Genomic DNA, 23,162 nt, shown 5'->3' with positions numbered 1-23,162 from the left:
CGGTCATTGGTACTTCCTGGCTTGTGTAGTTACTAGGTAACAAAAGCTCAACAGTGCCCCTAGCGTTCCTGGAGCACTTCCGTTGTGTTTTGGAATTTGCATGTGTTTTGGGGTTTGCATGTGTTTTGGAGTTTGTACGTGCTTTGTCTCTAGGGGCCACCGTAAATTGTAGATAATGTTACAGATTTTTCCTGTTGTTTTCAAAGACAATGTGCCATATTACTGTAAATTAATATATTTTCAACTAATTAGCAGTGTAAAAATAAATGCAAATCACTGTTTCTCAATTTACAGAAATTTAATATACATATTACAATCATTTACTCTTTTTGATTTAATGTTAATTTACCGTTGCCATTTTACAGTTATTTACTGTAATTTTTACATACATATCTTACAGTGATATTTTATTCAGACTAACACAATTTAATACTAAAAGGAAAAAGACAAGAAATGAATAAACATGCATGCGTAATCGTAATATACTCTATTTTTGCTCATATGTGTGTATTTGTTCATTTATTAATTAATTTATTTTATTTTATTTTTTATGGCGGCACCGATCATCCTCCATACTAAAAGTGGCCACACCGCGATTAAATCCCGCTGCCTCCATAAAAGAGGATCGCTAAGCAGCAGCATTGCAGTCAGTGCACCACATCTGCAGCTAGTTTTTCAGCACACGAGACTGTAGACAGAAGATTATATGGGAAGAAGTGAACTAATAAGCGCTGATTTACAAGGTAAGCGTGCCTATTTTCATACACCGGTGTCGACTATATGGCGGGGACTGCCGCTCAGCATCAGCAGCAGTGATATCCCTGTATCCACATGTCCGAAGCTAAAATGATGGCAAGAAATGCATTTAGTTTGCAATCTACAACATGTTCATATAGCAATACGCGAACATTCCACACATTGTCTGTTTTTTAGGGTTTTTTGAGCAATCCATAAACTAAAATGAACAAATTGCTTTTTAATCAGTCGCATTTGGTCTCATTCATCCTTCACATGCTCTCTCACTGAATTCTGCACTGTAGTAAATAGCCTAGTGTAATATATAGATGCGCTTTCAATGTCTACAGAGCCAATCATTCAAAATAAATCAGCAAATCATTAATGCGGATACGTTTTTGAATTGTCAGCCATCAAAAAGCATTCCCCTCACATATACGTCGCTCCCACGTGTCTTTCATTTAATGAAAAATGCGCCGATTTGGCTGATTATTGCAAGACAAGCATCTTCCGGTGGGTTTGTTTGCCTTGAGTGCCTTTCTTAGAAGCATGTGTAGACAGTGTGAGTCACCATTTATAGTCCTATGTGTATTCGCCTACGCTTTGTTTCCTGTGAGGCTACAAGATCTGCTTTAGCCAGACATCCGAACACACGCACACACACACACACTTGCGGTACAGGCGGAAAGAGTGCGTTTCAAGTCAAGAGCTCGTGTGATGCAGACATGCAACACGGGAAGTCCGTAGGGAGGCAATTTGATTATTTTATCAAAGACAGATTGGTGTAGGTGTATTGGGTCATGTTTTAATGCATACAATCTTTATTAAGGTGTAGGGAAATCTACAAAAAAACTGTTACGTTTTACGTTGCCTATTGAGTCCAAGAAGCTTTTTAATAATAATAACAACAACAAGAGTAATAATAACAATAATAATGATATGAAGGAATGCACAATGAAACTTTTTATGATGAATGACATAGGATGAAGACAAATCACATGAAAAATTTAAAAATGTGAGCTAATTTCTCTGCTTAAGTCTTGTTTCGACTGTGAGAGTGTGTTTGTCCTTTGCCTGCTCTCACTGTGACACATATGCATGTTGCTTGTGGATTATGTTGCTCCAAAGTAGTATCCACACAGCGAGCAGCAAGCACTGATGTTGTGATCAGACACGTTCAATGACTTCAAGTGACAGCTGGCGATACAAAGTGGGCAGATCCTGTGTTAATTTTTTTTTTTTTTAATTTGAGGAAAGCGATTTAAGCAGCTACCAATGGCCATGAAGAATACCGCTGACTGAAACATGACACAATTCAGACTATATTAAAGGCAACTCAGGCAATCACAGCTTAGAATGTCTATTAGTTTCAGTTACCATCTCAGTTGGACTTTTCATTTCATTTATAGCATTTATCCATCCGTCTGTTAGTGTTGCTGAGTAAACTGTGGCCAGGAAGGGATTGATATGATCAGCAGCGATACTCAGGTAGGTTGTGACCTTTAAATGATCCCCACAATTAACCACATAGACCTTTTTGGAAGCTGTCAGTCTGGTTGCTCAATAGACTGTTACTGACACACTCTCTCAAGAAGTGTGTTGCACGTTATCTGTCATGTTCCTAGTACAGTCCCCATAGTCATTTCTTCTAATTTTGACTTGATAATGTGGTGATTCTAGGAATCAGCAGATAGATAAGAGCCAAAAGTAATAACTTAGTAGAACTGCCAAAGTTTTAATGTGAGAAATTCCCTCTTGACTTTGTGCTAATTAAAGTGCTGCCTGCTTGTCATCCAGATGACAAAAGGTTCATCCACTGAGAAAGCCAATGATATATGTTAAAGATGTCTAACTTTCCAAATTTTGGAAAGGTTTTGTAGACAATTTCTTGGTTAAATTCCCATTTAGCAGCCTCCATCACAAATCTTTTTTTAGACTTCTGAAGTGATAAGGTTGATTACTCGCCCAGTATACTATAAATAAGGCGTACAATGAACTATAAACAATGTGTTTCTGGGTATCTAGTAGAGTCCTAGAAAAAAAACATGGAGCTGAAAATCAGCATACTAGGTCACATAATATAATGTTTAGTGATATTTAGGAAAGCATATTCCCTAAAATATCAAGTCTTTTACTTAAGTATCTTAATTCTGCAACATGAAGGTTTTTCTCTTCATTACAGGACAGAATAGCTCTGATGTGGAATCCCTATTCTGCATATTGCCTGGTTAAGATCCAGCTGACAGAAAGAGTATTATGAAGTTACTGGCACTTTGTGTAGGAAATTATGAATGTGATTTTATACACAGCTCCAGTATTAGATCACTTGTTGTCAAGTTAATATTCCTTGGCACATGCTTTAAGATGTTCCTCCTTTCAGTTTCACTTTGATAGCCGATCAGATTTGTATCACAGTAGACATTATTTTCATGTGGACACTGTTCTGTACATTTTAAAACATTGCATTCTAGTTCAGAGCTTATCAGAAGTAAAGTCATAATGTTCGTGTGTGTCTAGGCTTTGACTGCTGACTTAGTTTCTGCCAAACCACAACAGACCTATAAGCACTTCTCATCAAAGCTTGCACCTTCTCTGCACGTCTGTGTTTCTTACACGTTAGCACAACAGAAACAAGCTGTTTGCTGATGCCTCGTGTCAGTTATTTAATCTGTTAACACAGCTGTTTTACAGTGCAGTTTGAATGATGTACAATGTAAAGTCATAGAGTGTACCAAATGTGGAACATGACATTTTGCTTAATAACAGCACAGCGGTTTCACAGGGAGTTCAGCCTCTGTGCTGATGAGCGTGTTGCAGAACTAATGCAGCTTAATTTAACAAGATTGTCCGACCCAGTTCACAGAAACAGATGGGGCCAGATCAGGACCTTAATCCTAACCCCGTGATAAAATATCAAACTTTTGTTATTTTTGTTCTCCAAAGTGTTGGCTATTATGAGGCAAGAAAAGTAATTATTGTAACTAACACACACATTTTTTTGTATATGTATTTAAGCACTTTTTGCTTGTCTTCCACACATATTGACACAGCAAGTGTTCAGAGCTTGGGTTGGGGTCATCGCAGATGACAGTTTAGACCTCAGAGGATTAATTACCATCTCTATTTCTGGCTCTTCTTGCCTCTCATTAGTCTTATTTTTATCACACCCCCTTCACCATAATTGCTTTGTAGTTTCTTTAAAAAAACTAATTATAACATAGATATTAGTATTAGTAGCATAGTATATGAATGTATTTGTCCAAAACAATACAGCAAATTTAATTAATTGTATCACAAAAGTGAAGTTTTCAACTGATACATCCTAATAGGGGCTAGCATGTACACATCTGCCTATGCAGAATATAACACATGTACCAGTTAGTAGTTCATTACTGGATCCACACGAAGCAGAAGTAAGAAAGACAAAAAAGAATAAAATCCATGAAAAAGTATATAACTTTGAAATGAGAAGCAGGCAACTTCATAATGTTACCCACATTATTTCTTAACAGGAAATAATGAGTCAGTGGTAAACAGTCATTTAGTTCTGAGAAATGGTGTGAGAGAGAAATTCCTGGAAAATACATGATTTACTGATATTTTCCCCAAATACATATTAACAGATGAACGTCAGTAAGGTAGAGTCAAAGGAAGGAGTTTTTTAGTAGCGACAGAGACAGAACAGAAACTTTGTCTTTTTAGACATTTCAACTGATTTAAGCATGTGTCTTTGCCTGTTTACTTTTAAATACATATAAAGCATTTAGAGCTGTCTTCATTTTTTCCAGCTGTAGGTGAATGATTTTGGAGAAAAAAAAAAATATATATATATATTTTTGGCCTTCAGGTAAACCATTTCAGAGTTTTTGGTTGTCTATTTCTGTATGATATTTTCCTTTAACCTCCTATGTCATTTTTAGTGGTTGACTGCCTGTCTTTCTTTTAAAAGGGGGGTCTTGTGTCCCATGATTGCCAAGTGCTTGGATAATTGAAGTTCTCTAATCTCTATTCTCTATCTGGCTTAAGAGTTGGTAATTAGGTTTATGTGTGGCATGTTTGTTTCTGAGACTGTTCATCCTTTCTTGTGGTTCACAGTACAAATGCGGTACTTTCCCTCCTGCACCCTCCATCATTTCTTGAAAGGTTTAGCTAAGGTCAAAAGTTGAACTTCAAAGCAGTGCAGACAGTCAAACAGATTTGGTGGCATCTTCTTAATTGCCTTTTATACCCAGTATTGACTTACTCTCTAGGTCACTTCTTTCACCAACAGGAGGCAGCAAGTTCACGTATGCTAGTATGACTGTGAGATCTGGGGCAGGAGGTTGACGCATACATGATGACTGTGTGTGTGTCTATGTCTGCAGGTGGATGCTTTTAGCTTTAAACAAGCATGCCACAGTGGCATGCTTTTAGCTTTAAACAAGCATGCCACAGTGGCATTACTGAATAGATCAAATTTAGGTTACAATTAATGTAAATATGTAACTTATTGTATTCCCCTTACAATAATTAAATAGCTGAACTGAAATAGAGGTGATTTTATCAGGTAGGGGAAGTGAAGCTGTTAAAGGAGAATGCATTTCAACAAGTCAGTTGTCAGAGAACCAATCAGAATCAATGAAAACACAAACTGCTTTATTCACAACTGTGTCACGCAACACTAAGACGGAGATCTGGACAAAATGGATATTTATATAGGTTTAAGAATGGTTGTGTAGTATATAAATATACATATCCTCCTTTTATGATAACTGTGACTTGGAGTAAAAGGCTCCACTGCTGCTCTGCTGGATGTTATCAGGTTCCTATTTTCTCTGAAATGTTACCATGAGCACACTGTGTACTGGTGTACTGCATGGACTTACTTCCCCCTAAATTTCCCCTTTCAAACCATGTGTATATGGATGGAAATCAATACAGGATAATTTGCATATCATGCAAATATTCTTCCACCTTCAATTTAGGTAGAGGTAGAGTTGGTGTACCTGCACTTCTAGTTGTATATTTGTTCTCCATAATCAGCCCATATTGTCACGACTATGGAGTTAAAAAGGCGAGGAAGAGAAGGACAGCAGACAGCAATGATGCTACTGTTGGTGTTTTTGCTTTCGAAGTTGCAGCCAAGCAGAAGGGCATTATCAGGTCAGTGCTGTCCCATTGCATTAATTCCCCACAGTAACAGTGGGATTCCACAGAGGTAGATCACCCTGCCTACTGTAAAATGAGCAACTATTGTACCACTTACTGACTAAAAGAAAGGAGTTTGCTGGGCTATTAATATATGCACTAATTTCTACATGCATTCATTGCAGACATCTCAGTTAAATGGATAGACTCTGCAGTCTGTTTAATTTTCAATGGAAATATTAAGACCAAAAATTGAGAAAATGGGAAAATGGACGGTGGTTTCCTTTTTCTGCGGCCTCAGTAACCTCTCAATGAGGTCTTAGATGCTCATACTAAGTAAAACATGAAGTTTATCTTTTCAATTAGAGTCAATAAGAAGTATTGTCTAGAGTGTGCTTATGAGTACCTTCAGGTTTGGTAGTAGTGTCTGCTTTGAAAACACCAATACACAGCGGTCAAAAAACTTTCAGCCCAAAGTTTTATAACAAACCTTCCCTTACCAAGAAGTGACAGCAATAGCATTTACCTGAGGTCAGAGATCTGGAGCAAATGGGATTTTCCGCCAAGGCTGGGCTAAGGCCAGGCAGGGTCTGATAATTTTTCTTTTTCGCCTAATACGTGAAATCATAATTTAAAAGCTAGACTTTATATGTTATCTTTCTAATATCGAATCTATCTAATAAATAAATAAACTTTAACCAACACTTTAAGTTTAACTAAATGAACAAACAATTATCTATCTAATAACAAAATTAGTTTGACAATTTTAACCGTGTTAGTGTGATAAATATCCCAAAAATATAAGAACTCATGAATGGAGGGGGGGGGGAGCACTTTATTCAATATGCCAGTTTGAATGTAATCAGAATTACTCTTTTCATGATACAAGTTTCAAAGCATTCAATTTATATATGTTTGCAGAAAAAAATATGTGGAGTGTGCCTTTTAACAGTGTTAACATGTAACTCATGTAACTGAGTGGCAGTGACAATGAGCCAGCATGTCCAATAGCAGTGCCCCAGAATCACATGAATGGCATGCAGTAAGTTTCGCTGTTCTCAGTTACACTTGTGCACCTCCACTATTCTGCCTGTACCAAACCAGCCGTGAAGAGGTTGATATCCCTTGCTGGTAAGTACTGAATATTGTACAAAGAAATGATTAACATATATATCAACAGAATAGATACAACAATAAGCAAAGACATACATGACCTGTAAACAGCTTTTGATACTTTTCAGTTACAAAGACTACTTTCTCTGTTTCCTGATTGCCAAAGGCCTTGTAGAACAGTCAACGATAAAACTCGTACTCACAAATTAGAATTGTCTCACATTTAGCAACTGGTGAAAAACTTTAAATTGAAACTGGATACTTACTTTAGAATAAAGTCCTGTCTTACCTTTGAATAAAGAAAATGATTTTTTGTTTCCACTTGCTTAATTGTAGTAATGTGATTAATATGCTTACACATGTATGCTGGATTCTGTCTATCATGAAGCACTGAGATTTATTACAAATTTTAAAGCTCTTACTCACTACGGTATATTGTATGATCAGGTTGGGTGTTCTGCTTTGTTACGTTTGAGACATAACTACTATTATATTCTCATTTTTAAGGCTATACTTGGTTTATGTCCATCTTACTGACTTACATGTGTCAGATACAATGCCATCAGCATGTTAATACTCTAAAATCAGATATGACCCTGATTTTAGATTAAAACAATAAAATCAGGGTCATACTGTGTCATGTGCCAAGGAGTAAAAATGGGTTTTAAAAGTGGACACTGAAGGGGCCTCTCTAATGTGATGGGGCAGATTGTTCCAGAGATTAGGAGCAGCAATAGATAAGGTCCTGCCTTGAGTTCCTCTCTCAGCCCTTAATAATTGTCCAGCTTCTCGTGTTCCTTCTTCTTTATGTTGCTATCACCTTTGCTTGTACACCACTACTATCACCAGTTAGTTATCTGTATCTGGAAGTCCATGGGATCTTAGTTTTGTTAGCTCCACCACCCTAGCGGGTTTATCTGATTTTGACCTCAGCTTTCCAGGTTATACCCAGCACAGATGTTCCTCTATATTTTGAAAGCGACTTGGTTATGGTGTTCCATGTATGCCCTGGCCTGCTGTTATGTGCTGGATTGTCTCAGGAGCTTCTTTGCACAGCCTACACCTGGGGTCTTGCCTGGTGTGATAGTCCCCAGCCTCTACTGATCTTGTGCTTAGAGCTTGTTCCTGTCCTACCATGATCAGTACCTCTGTAACTTTGTGCAGCCATTGGTAGGATTTCTCAATATCTTCAACTGGTGCGTTGAAGGTGTTGAGTGCAAGAGCAATGGACCTGCAAGATAGGATATTGGCTAAGCTGGAAAAGGATTAAAAATAATTTTTAAAATGTTACCTCATGTTTTCAAACCTTGAAGTTGCCATTCATGGTTGTATCACTTTAAGTCTTGTTCACATCAAAGAAGCAATAAGCAAAAAACAGGAGCTTCCAATACCTCTGTTTTTCTTTAAAAAAAAAACAAAAAAAACAACAACAACCAAAAAACTGAAAAATTGCAAAAGGACTCACAATTTCAAGTTCAGACTTGATTGAATTTCAAGCTGACTATTTGTCTCTGCTATTTATAGAAGAACAAAACCAAGAATTCTTGGGTTGTTATCGCCCACAAAAGATGTAACATTAGCCTGACATGCAAAAGTTCAACAAGGCCAAACGCACAGTGCTGCTGTAGCTCAATTTGCTGTAACTCAATGCTTTTCCACTTTAAGATTCAAAGAGCAGTTCCTGGAATTACATCATCAGTGGGTTCAAACAGGGTTACTTATTCTCAAAGCTGACACAGTGAGTCTCACAGTTTGTTCTCTGCTTCCAGTTTTACCAGAGCAACGACCTGCTAAAGTTTCTATTGTTTCTTTTGTAGTGAGATATTACAACAGTGTATACAAACACCGGTGGTGTTTCTGTGTGAGATTGACAGTTTAGGCTTCATCTAAGTCTGTTATAATAACCACATGAGAGACTTCCTCTTGATACTTCAAAAGCCTTTGTGTATCACAGAGGAGGAAAGTCTTCCCATTCCAAAATAAATAAGTTTCTACTGTGAAGATAAAGGACCCATTAGGTAAGGCAGAGCTTGTTGGTTATTAATATTGCAGCTCCCCACTCTGATCTTGCTTTGAAAACAGAAATGAAAAGGCGTGATGGAGAATTGGATCGAAATTACATGAGAAAAAAATTATCCATTGAGAACTATTCCATTTCTGGCTTCAGACAAACAAACAGTGAGACAGGAAAGTGTTACCTCACTGTAAGTGCATTGTTAACAGTGTGGCCTGGTTCAACTTTCAAAACACTCCCACCTCTGGTCGTCTCATCATCACCTGATAGTGGCCCACCTCCTTTCCTCTCCTGATAGCTTTTAACCTCTTAACAACCATTGGATCGTGGGAATAACGTGTTGGGTTAGGTGTAAGGTTTGAATTAGATCAGGGCTGGGCAATTGATTTTTCTAAGTGGCCACAAGCTGAACTCAGTTTTGCTCAATATTATTTTTATCTGTTTATACGCTTATTGGTGCAGCCCTCCTCAATAGTCCTAGTTCCTCATGTGACCCCTTTGGGAAAATGAATTGCCCTCCCCAAGTTAGATTAATGCATGGCCACCATTTTTATAGCATTTTCAAAATCTGAAAAAAAAAAACCCCAAATGTAAATAAATAAATAAATGAAAAATAATGTACAGTCTAAATAAACACATGCAAGTTCATACCCCTGTCTTACAGAGGTATTGGCAATCTGGTGCATATTGATCCTGAGGAATTAAGTCATAATTGGTGATATCCCCAATCTAAACCCTAAGCCTAAACACACAAACAAAAAAACTTAAACACAAACAAAAAAACTTAAACACAGCATCACAGCATTCTGATAGCACAGTTCAACACTGATGATAATTTAGACATCAAAGTTAAAACTCACAGTCTAAAACCTCAAATTCTTCTGCTTATGAGGAATTCAGCCCCACCTCAATGGGGAAATAAGCCCGAGTTTCATTTGGGCATAATAAGGTTTTACGCTCTGGCTTCCCTCCAAAACCTTATACTTGTTCTTTTCATGGGCGATCAGCTGAACAGACAGCAGCTCGCAGCAGTGTGGTTGGTACCATTCATTTTGTGTTGATTTGCTTGCCAGGACCCTTTCATGTTCTGCATCAAGGCATGTTGTCAAAGGAGTTTGCAAAGAAAAGTGTCTGGACTTCTTTAAGTTACTTGAAGACGTTTCACCTCTCATCCGAGAAGCTTCTTCAGTTCTAAGGTCAAATGGTGGAGAGTCCCAGATATAAACCTAGTGGGAGTAACCCCCCACAGAGGAACAAAAGGACCCCCTGATGATCCTCTAATCGCCTGAGCCAAGGTGTGAAACGGGGTGTGGGTCCCAATCAGCCAGAGTTTCGGGTGTGTTCATTGTGAAACCTGGCCCCACCTTATCATGCGAATTCCTGAGGTCAGATGGCATCGATGCATCTTAAGGATAAAGGACACTCTTTCGAGGATGCCAATGTTCATATTTTGGACAGAGAGGACAGATGGTTTGAAAGAGGAGTGAAAGAAGCCATCTATGTCCACTGTGAGTGACCATCTTTGAACAGAGGCGGGGGTTTACGACACCAACTCTCTGCCATCTATAATCCAGTTTTGAGATCCCTTCCCAGACGCCTTAATGCCCACTCACATCCTGGGCCATCTGACCTCAGGAATTCGCATGATAAGGTGGGGCCAGGTTTCACAATGAACACACCCGAAACTCTGGCTGATTGGGACCCACACCCAGTTTCCCACCTTGGCTCAGGCGATTAGAGGATCATCAGGGGGTCCTTTTGTCCCTCTGTGGGGGGTTACTCCCACTAGGTTTATATCTGGGACTCTCCACCATTTGACCTTAGAACTGAAGAAGCTTCTCGGATGAGAGGTGAAACGTCTTCAAGTAACTTAAAGAAGTCCAGACGCTTTTCTTTGCAAGCTCCTTTGACTACGATGACCTGGATGACTGAGAACCTTCACAGACATTAAGGCATGTTAATGCAGAGTAATGAGCTGAAGTGGACAGGTTTTAGGCATTTGAGTTTTAGTGATAAAAAAAAGTGGTCATTTGTTAAATCAAAAATGAAACAGTATTTTACTTTCTACACATAAATACAGTATTTATACAGTATTTATGGATTTTATGTACATGTTCTAAACCATAGGGCTGCCTATATATGCCTTGGTGCATGTATACTTGTTTTTGTCTGAAATTCGACAGTGCTCTCCTAAAGAGGATACATTTTTCTTATTTTCTGTCTTTTATAAACAATATCAGACAATAGATCTCAGTTGTTGAATTCAGGTATTGTCAGTCCAGCTACCACAGGTGTTATAAAAAATAAATCAACAATGTCTGCCTTTACAAACATTTGTTAGAGAAGGGACATTTTAAAAGGCTCACTGAATTTGAGCAGGCTATTATAACCTGTGGTATCAGAAATGAAAACACCAGATCTCAAAGATATTGGCTGTAGCTCAGGGGGTAGAGCAGGTCATCTACTGATCGGAAGGTTAGTGGTTTAATCCCTGGCTCCCCCAGTCTGCATGACAAGTATCCTTGGGCAAGATACTAAGCCCGAGTTGCTCTCTGATCCATCCATCAGAGAATGAATGTGTGTGAATGTTAGCTAGGAAGCACTGAAAACCATAGATGAAAATGCTTGTGTGCGCTTTCTTTGTATAAAGTACTTTGAGTGTTCCGGGAGATTAGAAAAGTGCTATATAAGAATCATATAAAAGAATACCATTTTACCAAAGGTTAAGATGTGCTATATGGTATGCATATGAGGCCCCATACTCTTTTTAGCCGTTTGCCCAGGCCAAGCGACCTGTTTCCTACATCAGTATGTTCAGTCTCATAATCCTCGATGTGCACCAAACCGTTTGTTATTCAGTGCTTTTGCCCTACTTAAGTTAACTATTTTATTTATAACATCAACAACGTGGTTAATTTTTAGCTCCGGTCATTTTAGCCCATTTCAGTCCAAGCCTTTTCAAGCATGCACTAACTGCATGGACATACTACTCCTTGTCATAGTGCTGTTCATTCAGCATTCAGACTGATCAAAAGTCCTTTTTGCATTTGAAATTTTGCTAACAAAGTTTCAGATATCCATTCCTACTTTGCATTAGTCAAGTTTTTTGATTTCTCAGTGTGTTTGATCTTGTAATAGCAATTCAAATTGCAATCCTTAAACACATCAACCTGTTTCTCCGCAAACTAAGTGCATAGCTTTACCTCTGACTTCAGTAAATAAATACATAGAAGTCCACGTTTTGTTAAAAGCTGTACGTTTTGCATTAGACTTTTTTATTTTTTAATATGAACTAACATTTTCCAGGGCTAGCAAATCTCTCATAAACATTGGCTCCAGTACATTTTAAGTGATCAAAGTGATTTAATTTGCAAGTTAAAAAAAATAGCAGTTGGTTTACAAATATAATCAACTAAGTTGTATTGTGATAAAATTAAAAAACAAAACAAAACTGTAAACTATTCTGTGATGGGGAGTTTATCAGAATGTTTCGTGGCTGAAATAAGACAAATTGCCTGGTAGCAGCTGAGGCAGCACAGCACCTCTGCCTCAGATTCAGATAAGGTATTCGTTTTTAAGCTCCAATAGGTCTTAAAAACCTGGGTCTCTCCACCATTCAGTCTTAGAACTGAAGAAGCTCGGATGAAAGGTGAACTGTCTTCAAGAAGCATAAACAAGTCCAGTCACTTTTCTTTGGAAGCTCCTTAGATTACCATGACCTGGATGACTGAGAACCTACATAGACATAAAGTGAATAATAGCTTTGTGCACTTGTTAAAATAAAGAAAAACTATATAAAAAACACAAAAACTTGTTAACCAACATTCAAATATTATTTATAGCCACATTTGAAATGACTGTTTCTATATTTCTCCTTGCTCACAATTTTGCTGCTCATTGGTGAGCAGTAATTCAAAGGTGGACTATGTGGGCTGGTGACACTTCCCTCCTTTCCTCCCTGCAGGCTGCCTGCAGGACTCCAATCATGTGGGGCGGGGGTTGTTGTGTAGGAATTTGCTGATGTAGTCCTTCAGTTATAAGAGGCTTTGAGAAATGGGCTTAGGACCTAGCATGGATATACCTCTCTGTAACTGTTCATCTTTATTTGCCGCTCTTATTCCATCTCTGTCAAATGTTTTCATTTTCCCAGATTAACAACTGTTAGCAGTCCTGTTGGCTGTTATATGAAGGAATAGAGGTAGGAGGGTAAACTGATTCTATTTATAATTTAATTTAATTTATATTTTAACTGCTTTGTGTGTGATACGTTGTAAATATTTTAAAGATTAAAAGGTGATTAAAAGGTGTTGGCAATAGAAATGTTTTGGGGTTTTTTTTAAAAGATTTTTAGCGAGTATTTTAGAGATTTTTACAGTATTGGCATAGAGGGAAGTGCTCTCTTTTACATTTTTAGCACAGTTACATAACTGTATGTAGAAGTTTATGAACAAGGTGTTTTTGAACATTGCAACACAATTCTTCATTCTTGGTTGAGATCAGGGAAACACGTTTTCCTTTTCCATAGCGCTGGTACAGTGGTAAGTACAGTCACTACATAACGAGGAGGCTTTTGGTTTTACCAGTCATCATCTGAGGAGTTGGCAAGGATATTGAGTGTGTTTTTATTGCTCAATCAAATTTAGATTTAAAGAGTTCTCTTTCTATAAATCTTTTCACAACTTGAACAAAATGGCTTTTCATCTTTCACTTGTTAAGGCTGACGATACATAAAAGTGACACAATAATGACAACTTAGAAAGGTGGAGTAAACTTGTTGATGTGCTACTAAACCAACATTCAGAGGTTAGCATCATCAGATCATGCTCAGAAGCTATTCCTGCATTCAGTTGATACTAATGCTTCAATCGACTCACAGTTAGAGGAGTCTTTGTACCAGCATAATGTTAAAAGGCAAAACTGTTCTTTAAACAATGCGGTGGTAATGCCAGGAATTATTTAATGCCCATGTAGAGATATGTATGTATGTGTTTTTATACATTTGGTAAAATATGAAGCATCGGTCTAGGTCACAGTGTCTGTGGCCTGTACATAAATTCTAATGATGACTTCTTTATGCATTAAATCTTTACAAAAGTTGGTTGTTTCTTTATTTAATCTATCTAATTTTTCTTTTCTCTCCTCAGGATGCTATTACTCATCACAGTAACAAAGCCATCTTTACACCATATGCAACCTTGTGCAAATAAAAAGGAGCACACGAAGAGCCGTGGACACATGAGGTGCAAACTACAAAGCAAGAATAGATAATTTCCAAGAAGAACCTGGCCTTACCACAATATCTTCTTGACCCTTTATTACTTCAGATTTCCTTTTTTTGTTGTTGAGGTAATTGATTTATTGCCTCAGTTCATAGAATCCACTTCACAGGATCCTCACAGTGCCCCTCAGAGGGGCGATGCCCGTCTTGCTAAATGCCGACGCCTCTTTTAGCTCCAAACAGGAGCTCCTGGACCTGCAGGACTGTCCTCTCAGCAGAGGCCCCTCTTTGGACACCCCTAGTCCTGTGGATTCCCAGACAGGCAGCCCCATAGGCTCTGGTCTCAGAAACCCTGACAGTCCCATTACTAATGAGCCACTCATTTTCACCGGGGCGTCGGCACTCCCTGGGCCAATATATGGGGGGGAAACAAGACCTAATGCAGAGATTGGGCTAAAGTTAATCTCTACTAACACAGATCAGTTGTGTGGCTGGGGAGCTCTGACCCCCAAAAACATCCAAGTGTTCAACACTCCTCGGTGGGTGTTGTTCTTCCTTTGTGTGGCCTCTTTCCTCCAGGGGATGATAATCAATGGCTTCATTAACACAGTGATCACCTCAATCGAGCGACGCTTTGATCTGCGCAGCTACCAGGCTGGCCTCATCGCCAGTTCCTATGACATTGCTGCATGCGTCTGCCTGGCCTTTGTCAGTTACTTCGGCGGTACAGGTCACAAGCCCCGTTGGCTGGGATGGGGAGTACTTATCATGGCACTGGGTTCTCTGATGTTTGCCTTGCCTCACTTTACTACACCTCCCTACCAGGTCAGTTTACCCGAGCAAACAGGAATGTGCTCTACTAACCGTACCAGCCCATGTCAGAACAAAGAGGCAGGAGGACTGTCCAGCTATCGCTTTGTGTTCATGCTTGGCCAGTTTTTGCATGGTATGGGCGCTACGCCTCTCTACACATTAGGGGTCACATACCTGGATGAGAATGTCAACTCCAACTATGCACCAGTTTATATAGGTGAGTCCTACTAGTAACAGTCACCAGAAATGGCAGCAAGCAGACTGTTCTTCTTTATCTGTTTTGTTTGCAGTTGATTATTTACTATAACCCTATTCATTTATTTATGATTGATGATAATTTATGCCAAAAAATTAAAAAAAAACATACTGTTGTCACCTCTCTCATCTCATGCCAAGCATTTGACATTATAGTCCCTGAAAAAATAGTAAAGATGCAGCATTCCTGGGATTACCCCAGAAAGTCATTCATCAGTTAAATAATAGCTTCAACTGTTAGGTAGTGGGGATAACTATTAATTACAATAGTAAAGTAGTAGTAGCAGTAGTAGCTTACCAGAAACTAAAATGTAATGTACCATACCTACATTTTATATTTCAGTGGCCAGCTTATTCATTTAGACAGGTGCTTATTCCTATCTGTGGGGGGTGGGGGGGGGGTGGGGGGGGGGGGACGACATGCGAGTTCATGCCAAGATGAGTGCCAAGACGTTTTTCTAGAGAGACTTGGTCATTTTAGAAATATGGGACTGAAATTGTGATAATAAATTGATTATTTAATAGATATATTAAACCATCAAAATTTGAGAATTTATAAAAATTCAAACCACTACTCTCTCTGAAAAATTATTTGAATAATTTATTAGCTTATTAACTGATTGGTTGTTGTTTAGTTTTTTTCATAAATGAATCAACTGATTAAACATCAAATCACAATGATATATGTTCCATCAGTTGTGCAGCTCTATGTTGATCTTCCATCATCTTTGTTAAACTGATGACTCTTTGTTAAATTCCCGCATTTTTTAAATGATACAAGGTTTAAGGCCATAGTTGTGCTGATTCATGTGCTGCTTGGCTCATTTTGTCAGCTGGACAGTGATAACTCTCTCTGAAGATTAATTATTTTGACAGAGCTTTGATTAAATAGAATAGTGAGAATGCATATGCAAACAGCAGGCACTGAACACAATCCCAGCTGTGTCTTTTAGCAATAATTCTTTTGCAGGTGCAGGCTCAAATATATCTGTTGTTTAGCTCAATGTAAATGTAGACTTTTGTTTGAGCATCACATGCTAATGCAGGTGCATGAACAGATATATACTCTCACGGTTACAGCACGACTTCTTTCACCAGCTGTCTACCTTCTTTTATCAGTCTCTGTCCCTCTTCCACAGAATAATTTTATTACCAGCAACCATCCAGTATAATCTCTATTAAGAAGGAACTGGATATAGATAAAAGGGCTTGTTTGGTAAACGCAGCTAATGTGCCTCAAATGTACATATTGAGCACTGTCATTGTCTGATGCCATCTACTGCAAGTCTTGTAAATTTGACCCTCTAGGCTCCTGTCATGACCCCTTTTCAGCATTTAGCTATCATTCTCTTTCAAATAACAGCAGAGCACATTGCTTTTATGAAAACACACAAACACAACAGGAAATTTTCTAGATGCAGAGCCCATATAAAGAACAATGGCCCTTTTAACCTGTAGGACAGGAAGAGTAAGTAGGAAACAGGAGGTAGACGCTGGAGTCATTGTACTGACACACCCTTGCTCTGTGTCTATGGTCTTCCCCCCCTCCCCTTAGGGATCTTCTACACAGCAGCCATTGTGGGTCCAGCAGCCGGTTACCTGCTGGGTGGTTACTTCCTCAACATGTACACTGAGATCCATCTAACGTGAGTCTGCTTTGGTTGGTACCATGGACAAGGATAACTGACTCAAAAAGAAATGAGATCAGTATAATAGAATAGAACTGAGTCGGGGCACTGCTATGGCTTACCTCACATAGGTAAGGCCTGCAAGGGCCTGGGTTCTAGTCTACAGGGCAAGACTAGGGAGAGTGCCCCTTATCCTCTCACCTAGTTACCTTACTGTCATTTCCAATACATAAATAAAGGCTAAAATGGCCAAAATAATGATTTAGAAAACCACTGACTAGAATGCAATGCACTAAAACCAATTACAGATTACTAAACTGGGAATAAACAAAAGCTGACATGCAGAATGTGGAATAGAGTCAAATATTGTGATATGAAATAGACAATGGGAGAATGTAGAATAAAAATATACACAATAGAACAATACTGTCTCATTACAAGATGCTTTAGAGATCTGCCTCTTTAAAGGTCAAGTGGTTCATTCCTGCCTGTGCATATCTCTCATACAACTCCTCCAGCTAATGCACAAGTGCGCACTGCAGCAGTTGCACACCTTTATTGCAGATCCTCTACAGAGAAAATAAGAAACGTTTTACAGTTTGATAAGAGAGGCATCTCAGTTTCAACCATATATATTTAATTAGTGTTATATACTGGGAATGTTATATTTTAGCTGTTTGTATATATTAGAGCTATTTTGTTATATTTTGTAACTTTGTAATATATTGTATTATTTAATTTAGTTTAGTCAGGTACTATTCTTACTGTCTTGGAGCAACTGTGAGCACATAATTTATCGGGTATCAATACAATATTCTGATTCTGATTCTATAAATGTGTTTAATCATATGTGCGTGATGTTCCAGGCCTGAGATGACGCCAGAGAACCCTCACTGGGTTGGGGCTTGGTGGATTGGCTTTTTAGCAGGAGGAGCAGCCGCTCTGCTGGTGGCATTTCCCATCCTGGGCTACCCACGGCAACTACCAGGTGCCAGCAAAGGCCATGGCCAGTCTTCTTTATAACAGCGAGGGCATTAAAAAAAACACTGACTAATACATTAGGTGGTACTCTGGTATGTAAAATACCATATATTTTCGAAACAGCCTCACTCTTACTTTTCTGTGTCTTCCTGCAGGCTCTCAGGAGTATGTGACCATGCGTGTGTCTGAGGCCCACCAGCTTAAGGATGGAAGCCACACCACTGCCTCCGACCCTCAGTTTGGCAAATCAGTTAAAGACATGCCAAGGTAGAGAGCTTCAAGAAATAAATGCTTTCACGACCTCGTCTAGTTTCTATTTTAAATTGCATTTTATTACTTTGTACAGTTTGCTTCATTGTTTTGTTTTTTATCTTTTATGTTGAGCACATTGAGTTTATGTGTAATGAAAAATGCTGTATGAATAATTTCCATTGCCATTTCTCATGCTGATGAATCTGCTGCATGCATATTACTGGATCTCACTGCTGCATTTGATGCATTTAACCACAAGATCTCACTTGCCTCATCATCCGGAGTAATGTATTGGTATTTTTAGTACTACCCTGAGCTGTACGTTTCCATCACCATTGGTAACTATTCTTCTAACACTGCTTCACTGACCTGTGACATGCTTTACCTCTGGGTCCACTTCTGTATTACAGCTTCCCACTTTTACACTGATGACGCCCAAATATACTAACCACTTAAATAAATAACTGTTCACTATTACAAACCTCTACCAAGGCTAAAACCTCTGTCCTCACAGTGCTGTGATTAAGAAGCAGGATCCCGAAGGATATCTGTATCTTGATTAGTTTGTTTCACTTAGGAATGTACTGATCAGCACTAAGATTAATAATTTCTAAGCGACCCCTGGTACAGAAAAAAGAATATTGCAAATGCATCCATAACCTCTAGCTTAATCATCCTGATAAACAAACAAATCCCATTTGGGAATGGTGGTTCTAAATGGCTAAAAACTAATAACTAGACTGTTAAAAGGATTAATGTAAAATCTGTTTTGTTGCTGCAAAGAGCCTCCACTTTTTTCCAATGCAAACTATTGTTTGCATCTCCTTGTTTCTTTACATGAAAAGTGGCTAGTTGGCTTAACAAAAGAACCATGCGTTAGATAAATCAGAAACATATTGTTTTCTTTAGAGAATACAGATTAATTAGTTTTAGTTTTTAGTTTGTTACATGTAGCAATTATTACTTTTAATGAAGCCTGCAGTGCTTTCAACCTAAGCCCCATGTTGCTGTTCTGGGAGACAGACATCTCAAACCACATGTGGGCTCTCTTACCATTGGTACTGGTTTTACTGCTGTTTCTCATTGGCATTATGTAGCTCAGGTTTATCAGTGTGGCTTATGCAAGGATTAGTTCACCATGCAAATTCACCTCTAAAATGTCACAGAAAACCTTAATGTTAATAAGTTTACTGTCATCCTAAAGCAACGACAGGCAGCTATGAATGCAGAACAGCACAAATGAGTGACAGTATTGCTCCTTTCCATTTCACAACCATATATACTATGAGCTTACTGTGATCGCATCTATTACTCTGTCTCTGTGGAGATTACAGAGAGTTACATGATACGTTATGTAACTTGATTATATGTCTTTGGATTTACAGCAGTGTGTATCTGCTCTATATTAAGAACATCTTGCGATTAGAGCAGGGTGCATTAATGAAAAAGGAAGCTCAGGTTTGTTCAGTCACAGTGGCTTCACACATCGATGCCCCCTGACTCTCACCCTCTCTCTCTTACTGTGTATTTCCAGATCTGTGCTGCTTCTCCTAAAAAATCCCACCTTCCTGTTCCTGTGCTTGGCTGGGGCTACTGAGGCCACCCTCATTGCTGGCATGTCCACTTTTGGTCCAAAGTTCTTGGAATCACAGTTCAGTCTCAGTGCATCAGAGGCTGCCACATGGTTTGGTGAGTGAAAAGTAAAGAGGCCCATCACATGGGCAACTTTCGCTATGCATTTAACTCATTTTATTACTTTATTTATTGAACCTTAGAAAATCTTCACAACAGCTTGTGAAATAACACTGATCTAAAAGAGAGGATCTATTTTTTTGTGAAAATTTGAAATTTTAGGTGCTTTTGTTCAATCATAGACCGTTCCCTTAGTGCCTCCTATGCTGGTGATTTCTTACTAGCAGTTTATACATAAACTGCTAGTAAGAGAGGATACTAGATAATCATAGTCTAGAAGGTCAACAAATGCAGCACAACCTCTACATGAATACAAAATGAATACAAAAAAATCCAAAATATCATATAGGTCAGATAGTAGTTTATGCTAGTAACAATGTTAAAGAGAAACAAGGAACAATACTGTTCTGCTGAATGTAATATGCTAGGCTAAAGAGCAATTTGACAATAAAGGGAAAACTACTGTCACCTGCTGTAGAATGATAGAATGATATCATGGAGGGATCGTTTGGTTTTGGCGATCAAATCCAATCTTACCTTTGGGAAATGTTAGCTAACATTAGCACCTCTGCTGAAACTATAACTGCAAGTTTCTCACAAAGTAAAATACTGAATTTAGTAAACAAGGTCAGCTATTAATTCTAGATTTAATCTCATAATTTAATAAGCCATTTGTAATTACTTTGAGTATCTTTCTTGGCAAACTCATATCTGAATATAAAAGCTGCATATTTTTCATTCTACTTTTAAATTACTGCAGAATGTGATTCAGAATATTAATCACGTAATATAAAATGGTATGATACTCACGGTGTATGATTCACAGGTCAAAATGTAGAACACTTACTGTCTATAGTACAGGGCAGTTAGCCAACTAGTTATTAATTACCTAGTAAACCTGTGTCAGCATTGGTAGCTTTCCAACATTCAAGTCAACTGTATTGTCAGGGTTTAAAGTAGGTCAGAATGATCCAGAAGGGCGTTCCAGCATCCAAACAGCCTAACAAATGTCACCAAACACATCAATAGTTTTTGTGTAGTTTGTCACATAATGTGTCTTGGAGATAACTGTATAGTTGTTGTATCTCCCAGGTAGAAAAAAAACAATTCTGAAAGGTCGTACAAACCAAATTGATGTATATGATTTTGTGTTATTCAAAGGTGCATGAAAATACCAGACAAACTAATTACTGCCAAAGTTTACAGTGATGCACTGTGGTGGACTGGTTGCATCTAGGGCACAGGTGTCGAACTCCAGGCCTCGAGGGCCAGTGTCCTGCAGGTTTTAGATGTGTCCTTGATCCAACACAGCTGATTTAAATGGCTAAATTACTTCCTCAACATGTGTTGAAGTTCTCCAGAAGCCTGGTAATGAACTAATCATGTGATTCAGGTGTGTTGACCCAGGGTGAGATCTAAAACCTGCAGGACACCGGCCCTCGAGGCCTGGAATTCGACACCCCTGATCTAGGGTGTTGTCGCTGGCTGACATCAAGGTTAGAAGACATCAATTGATGATGCTGATTTGATTCACTTACCATTTCTCCCTTTTTGTAATATCTGGAAATCGGCCACAAAGCTAGTGAAAGATCTCTTTAGATCTAGTTGAATTCAGTTGACTAAATCCACGTAGACCCCTGACTATGGAAATTGCAGCACAGGTCAGCTGATCACAGTCTGCACACCCTTTTGTCAGTGCCACCGTTTCACTATTTTGCTGCTATCCTCAGTCACAAATCCACCCTGATACTCATCTCCACCTACTCCACGCTGCTTGCTCTTTCCTTTTCACTTCTCTTTTCCACTGTTTGTTGCTTTGGTTGGTTGACCCCAGACATTTAAATGAATCTGTTTACTGCTGCTTACTGCTATTCATTGATCATCATCAGCATTACTGCAGTTTTGCACATCACCTGCTCTGCACATTGTTCCTGAAAACTGGTACTCGCACACTTCTTCTTCACTTTTCTGGCATCCTGTCACTCTCCAGTATTGCGTTAAACAATCTAATAAAAAAGTCCACTGCTTTCTCTCCTTCATATCTGCATACCTCCACAGGCTGCCTTTCCACTCATCCTCTTCATAGCTGCCCTCACTACCTCTTTACTAATCCCGGGCTGTCAATGCTTATCATCAATCAGTTTTCCTCCACAACGAGCAGCACAACATGATCACATTTCTCCCTGATACCCCCAAAAAACTACAGATGACATAAATATTACATGGTTCATGGTTTGGGATCATTTTATGCCTCTTTAAGTCTGGAGGTCTTGCTCCTCTTTTGGACAGATGGGACTCTTTCATATATCAACAACATTGATCCGTTATGCTTTTATTCTTTTTCTCTCAGGATATATGGTGGTACCAGCAGGAGGTGGGGGCACCTTCTTGGGTGGCTACATTGTAAAGAAGTTGAACCTGCGGTGTCGAGGTATCATCCGCTTCTGCATGATGTGTGCCATGGTCAGTCTGCTCGCCATCTTCATCTTTGTCATCCACTGCCCCAATGTGCCCATGGCTGGTGTCACAGTGCCTTACCAGTCTGGTCTGAAGACTAAACAGCAACTGGACCTGTACAAAAATGTGTATGACAGCCCAAGTAAACTGTACCTCAGAAACAGGTAAGCTGTGTATAGAACTCGTTATTTTAGTTATGATTTCTTTAAGTTAAATTGGTTCTGACTGTTGTTAGTTTTATTCTACAAGAGGTTAATGTACCTGTCTGTCAGATCTGACCAGGTAAGTTTTACATTCAGCTCACAGTCTCTGTGCTAGGTAATGTTTTCTCTGAAGTTCCTCCCTCGTGGTTCCTCTTTACTGCTGTCATGTGAACACAAGCCAGAAAATACCAAATTAATTATATCTGGCCAGAAATTACTTTGGACTTTAAGTCACACTTGAAGTATTGGTGCACTGTGGTAAATTGTGTTCACTGTCATGTTATAGCTTCAAATGAGCAGAAAAGTTTTATATCAGTGTAAATGTAAACAGGGACTTTGTTTGTGTTGAGCTGCAGTGCAGTGGAATAAGCCAGCTACCCTTTAGATTTAAGAAGGAAACAAAAATTGCTACCTTAAAATAAAAGGCTGTTATATAGTATTACTGCTTTTAATAAATATTAAATTATTAAATATTAACAAAAGCATTTAATATAATATTAAATGTTACGATAAATCCATAAAACTTCCCCCTCCCACCCCTAACCAGTCATGGCAGATGGTTCCCCCTCCTTGAGCCTGTTTCTGCTGGAGGTTTCTTCCTGTTAAAAGGGAGATTTTCCCTTCCTGCTTAATGGAGTGCTTGCTCCTAGGGCGTCGTCTGATGGGGTTTCCTC

At 38.7% G+C, this 23,162-nt stretch overlaps 1 protein-coding gene across 4 annotated transcripts in view; it reads left to right on the top strand.

Annotated features, from left to right (window-relative positions):
• Nucleotides 1–603: 603 nt before the first annotated feature.
• slco4a1 (solute carrier organic anion transporter family, member 4A1) overlaps nt 604–23,162 on the top strand; it is a 29,893-nt gene continuing 7,334 nt past the window's right edge. Inside the window, exons 1-8 of one of the 4 annotated variants that reach the window (XM_080898190.1) lie at nt 604–743; nt 13,140–13,187; nt 14,134–15,237; nt 16,831–16,921; nt 17,770–17,891; nt 18,040–18,151; nt 19,671–19,825; nt 22,179–22,449. In XM_080898190.1, coding sequence (XP_080754316.1) covers nt 14,406–15,237; nt 16,831–16,921; nt 17,770–17,891; nt 18,040–18,151; nt 19,671–19,825; nt 22,179–22,449 — 1,583 coding nt within the window. In that variant the 5' untranslated portion in view covers nt 604–743; nt 13,140–13,187; nt 14,134–14,405. Of the gene's footprint in view, nt 744–2,166; nt 2,224–13,048; nt 13,188–14,133; nt 15,238–16,830; nt 16,922–17,769; nt 17,892–18,039; nt 18,152–19,670; nt 19,826–22,178; nt 22,450–23,162 lie in introns of those variants that run through there. The other 3 variants (XM_080898192.1, XM_080898191.1, XM_080898189.1) reach the window with 3 other exon arrangements.

Source organism: Rhamphochromis sp. 'chilingali', assembly GCF_963969265.1.
Source record: "Rhamphochromis sp. 'chilingali' genome assembly, chromosome: 12".
Taxonomy (NCBI): Eukaryota; Metazoa; Chordata; class Actinopteri; order Cichliformes; family Cichlidae; genus Rhamphochromis; species Rhamphochromis sp. 'chilingali'.
The sequence above is the reverse complement of the archived record's forward strand: the minus strand, read 5'-3'. Positions and strand labels throughout refer to the sequence as shown.